Source organism: Sinocyclocheilus rhinocerous, unplaced genomic scaffold (assembly GCF_001515625.1).
Source record: "Sinocyclocheilus rhinocerous isolate Xijiao unplaced genomic scaffold, SAMN03320098_v1.1 scaffold2173, whole genome shotgun sequence".
Lineage (NCBI taxonomy): Eukaryota > Metazoa > Chordata > Actinopteri > Cypriniformes > Cyprinidae > Sinocyclocheilus > Sinocyclocheilus rhinocerous.
The window spans coordinates 13,243-15,359 of NW_015664200.1; the positions used below are offsets into that span (position 1 = coordinate 13,243).

Genomic DNA, 2,117 nt, shown 5'->3' on the forward strand with positions numbered 1-2,117 from the left:
TTCAACCCAAATATTCGGATGTGTGCAGCGCATTTTATGGAGGACTGTTTACTTATCCTGGTAGAGTAGACTACAATGCCGTCTGTTCTGACTCACAGACTGTAAGTACGTTTTCATATTTATAGACTTTGCTACTGACTATTCAAATGCGAGTTTTGAGCAGTGTAGAGTAGCCTTGTTGTTTGTCATTTCTCTGATCACAAATGCAGACATGGTTTTATGTTTACACAGCATGATACGCAACTCAACGTGTAAAAAGACAGTATAAGTCATTATAATCCATAATTATGTCCCTACTGGATGCAACGAATGCCTCGTTTGTAATGGGTTTTATTGGTTTTGTCTCGTCGCGCCGGGACACGCCATCACAGTATGGTAAGGGGCGTAACATTTCTGTCACACGCTTGAGGTATTCGGCCAATCATAACGCACTGGATAGCTGGCCAATCACAGCACACCTCGCTTTTTCAGACCGATGAGCTTTGTAAAAATCGACGCGTTTCAGAAAGGCGGGGCATAGAGGAGAAACAATAATGTACAGTATGTGGAAAATAATGTGTTTTTTTAACCTTAAACCGCATAAACACATTTCATTACACCAAATACACAAAATGTTCTTTTTAGCAGCATCATATGACCCCTTTAAGTTTACATTTTTTAAATATTTTATTGTGTATCAGCTTTATTTCAATTAACAAAAATTATTTAATAGTTTGTTAACAATAGCAACACTAATTCGTTTCAGTCTCGTACATATAGTCTCCATATTGAGCAGTGCTGTGTATGTTTATGTTACCCAGGCGTACCTGCAGATCACATATGTTGAGCCCTTCTTCGACACTTACGAGCTGAAGGAGCGCATCACTTACTTTGACAAGAACTATAACCTGCGCACGTTCATGTACTGTACACCGTTCACGCTGGACGGTCGGGCCCACGGCGACCTGCATGAGCAGTACAAACGCAAGGCCATCCTCACCACCTCCCACGCCTTCCCCTACATCAAGACCCGCATCAACGTCATCCACAAAGAGGAGGTGTGGGCCGCTTTACTTTTGGAGGTTCCTAAATTGCCTCAAGACCGATTTTCTAAATATGTTTCCTCCTCCCTACAGATCATTCTGATGCCGATGGAGGTGGCGATTGAGGATATGCAGAAGAAAACACAGGAGCTGGCCTTCGCAACCCATCAGGACCCCGCTGACTCAAAGATGCTCCAGATGGTGCTTCAGGGTTGTGTTGGCACCACTGTTAATCAGGTAACATTTTAGATCGAATGGTTTTCCTCCAGTATGTCGGTTTGTTTGTGGATGTGAACCTGTTCATGTTGTCACAAAGGGTCCGCTGGAGGTGGCTCAGGTCTTCCTGTCTGAAATTCCTGAGGACCCCAAACTCTTCCGGCATCACAATAAACTGCGCCTCTGCTTCAAGGACTTCACTAAAAGGTGGAGTGACTTTTGTGAACACATTCTTGCACACAAGCATGCTCACTTTTTGAGTTGAAAATGTTAGGTTGTGATTCATTTATTTTGTTTTTTTCATTGATTAAAAAGCCTACCAATGCAACTGCATCAATTTTTAGGATTTAGGATTGGTAGTGTAGGATATTTAAAAATAATTTTTAGTAAGTATTGCTTGGAGCAATAAATGTATTTTACTGCTTAAGATATATATTAAGAAGAAGTATTTTGAGATTTGTTAAAGCATTTACTGAATCAAGTTCAAACATTCCAGTATATCAAGTTCAATAGGTTGTTTGCACATGACGTCACTGATGACGCGCGCAATGCAGCTGGAGGGCAGGAAGTGATTTTTCTCTCCATAGGAATCGCTAGCAGAAACTCAAAATGCCAGTGTTTTGCGTTGTTTATGGATGCTTAAATTGGCCAAACCGAGAAACCACAAGAAGCTTTTATCATGTACGAAAATGTGTTGTTCATAAGTGGGGAAAAGTCAAGAAATTGATTGAAAAACGCAGGAAAAAGTGGCTTGTAAACCTGCGTCTGCGGTCGGGAGGATAGTTTTGTTTTACGTGCTGCTAACAGGACCAACAGCTACATACCCTGTGCATGCAGCAAAGTTTCAGGAGTGACTGAAAAAGAACGGATGAGATACAG

The 2,117-nt window shown here is 41.5% G+C and overlaps 1 protein-coding gene across 1 annotated transcript in view; it reads left to right on the forward strand.

Annotated features, from left to right (window-relative positions):
- The window catches only part of LOC107729913 (dedicator of cytokinesis protein 7-like), a 20,401-nt gene that overhangs the window by 12,004 nt on the left and 6,280 nt on the right, over positions 1–2,117 (forward strand). The window contains exons 15-17 of the mRNA XM_016540649.1: positions 801–1,037; positions 1,116–1,259; positions 1,339–1,445. Of these exons, the coding sequence (XP_016396135.1) occupies positions 801–1,037; positions 1,116–1,259; positions 1,339–1,445 (488 nt within the window). The remainder of the gene's footprint in view (positions 1–800; positions 1,038–1,115; positions 1,260–1,338; positions 1,446–2,117) is intronic.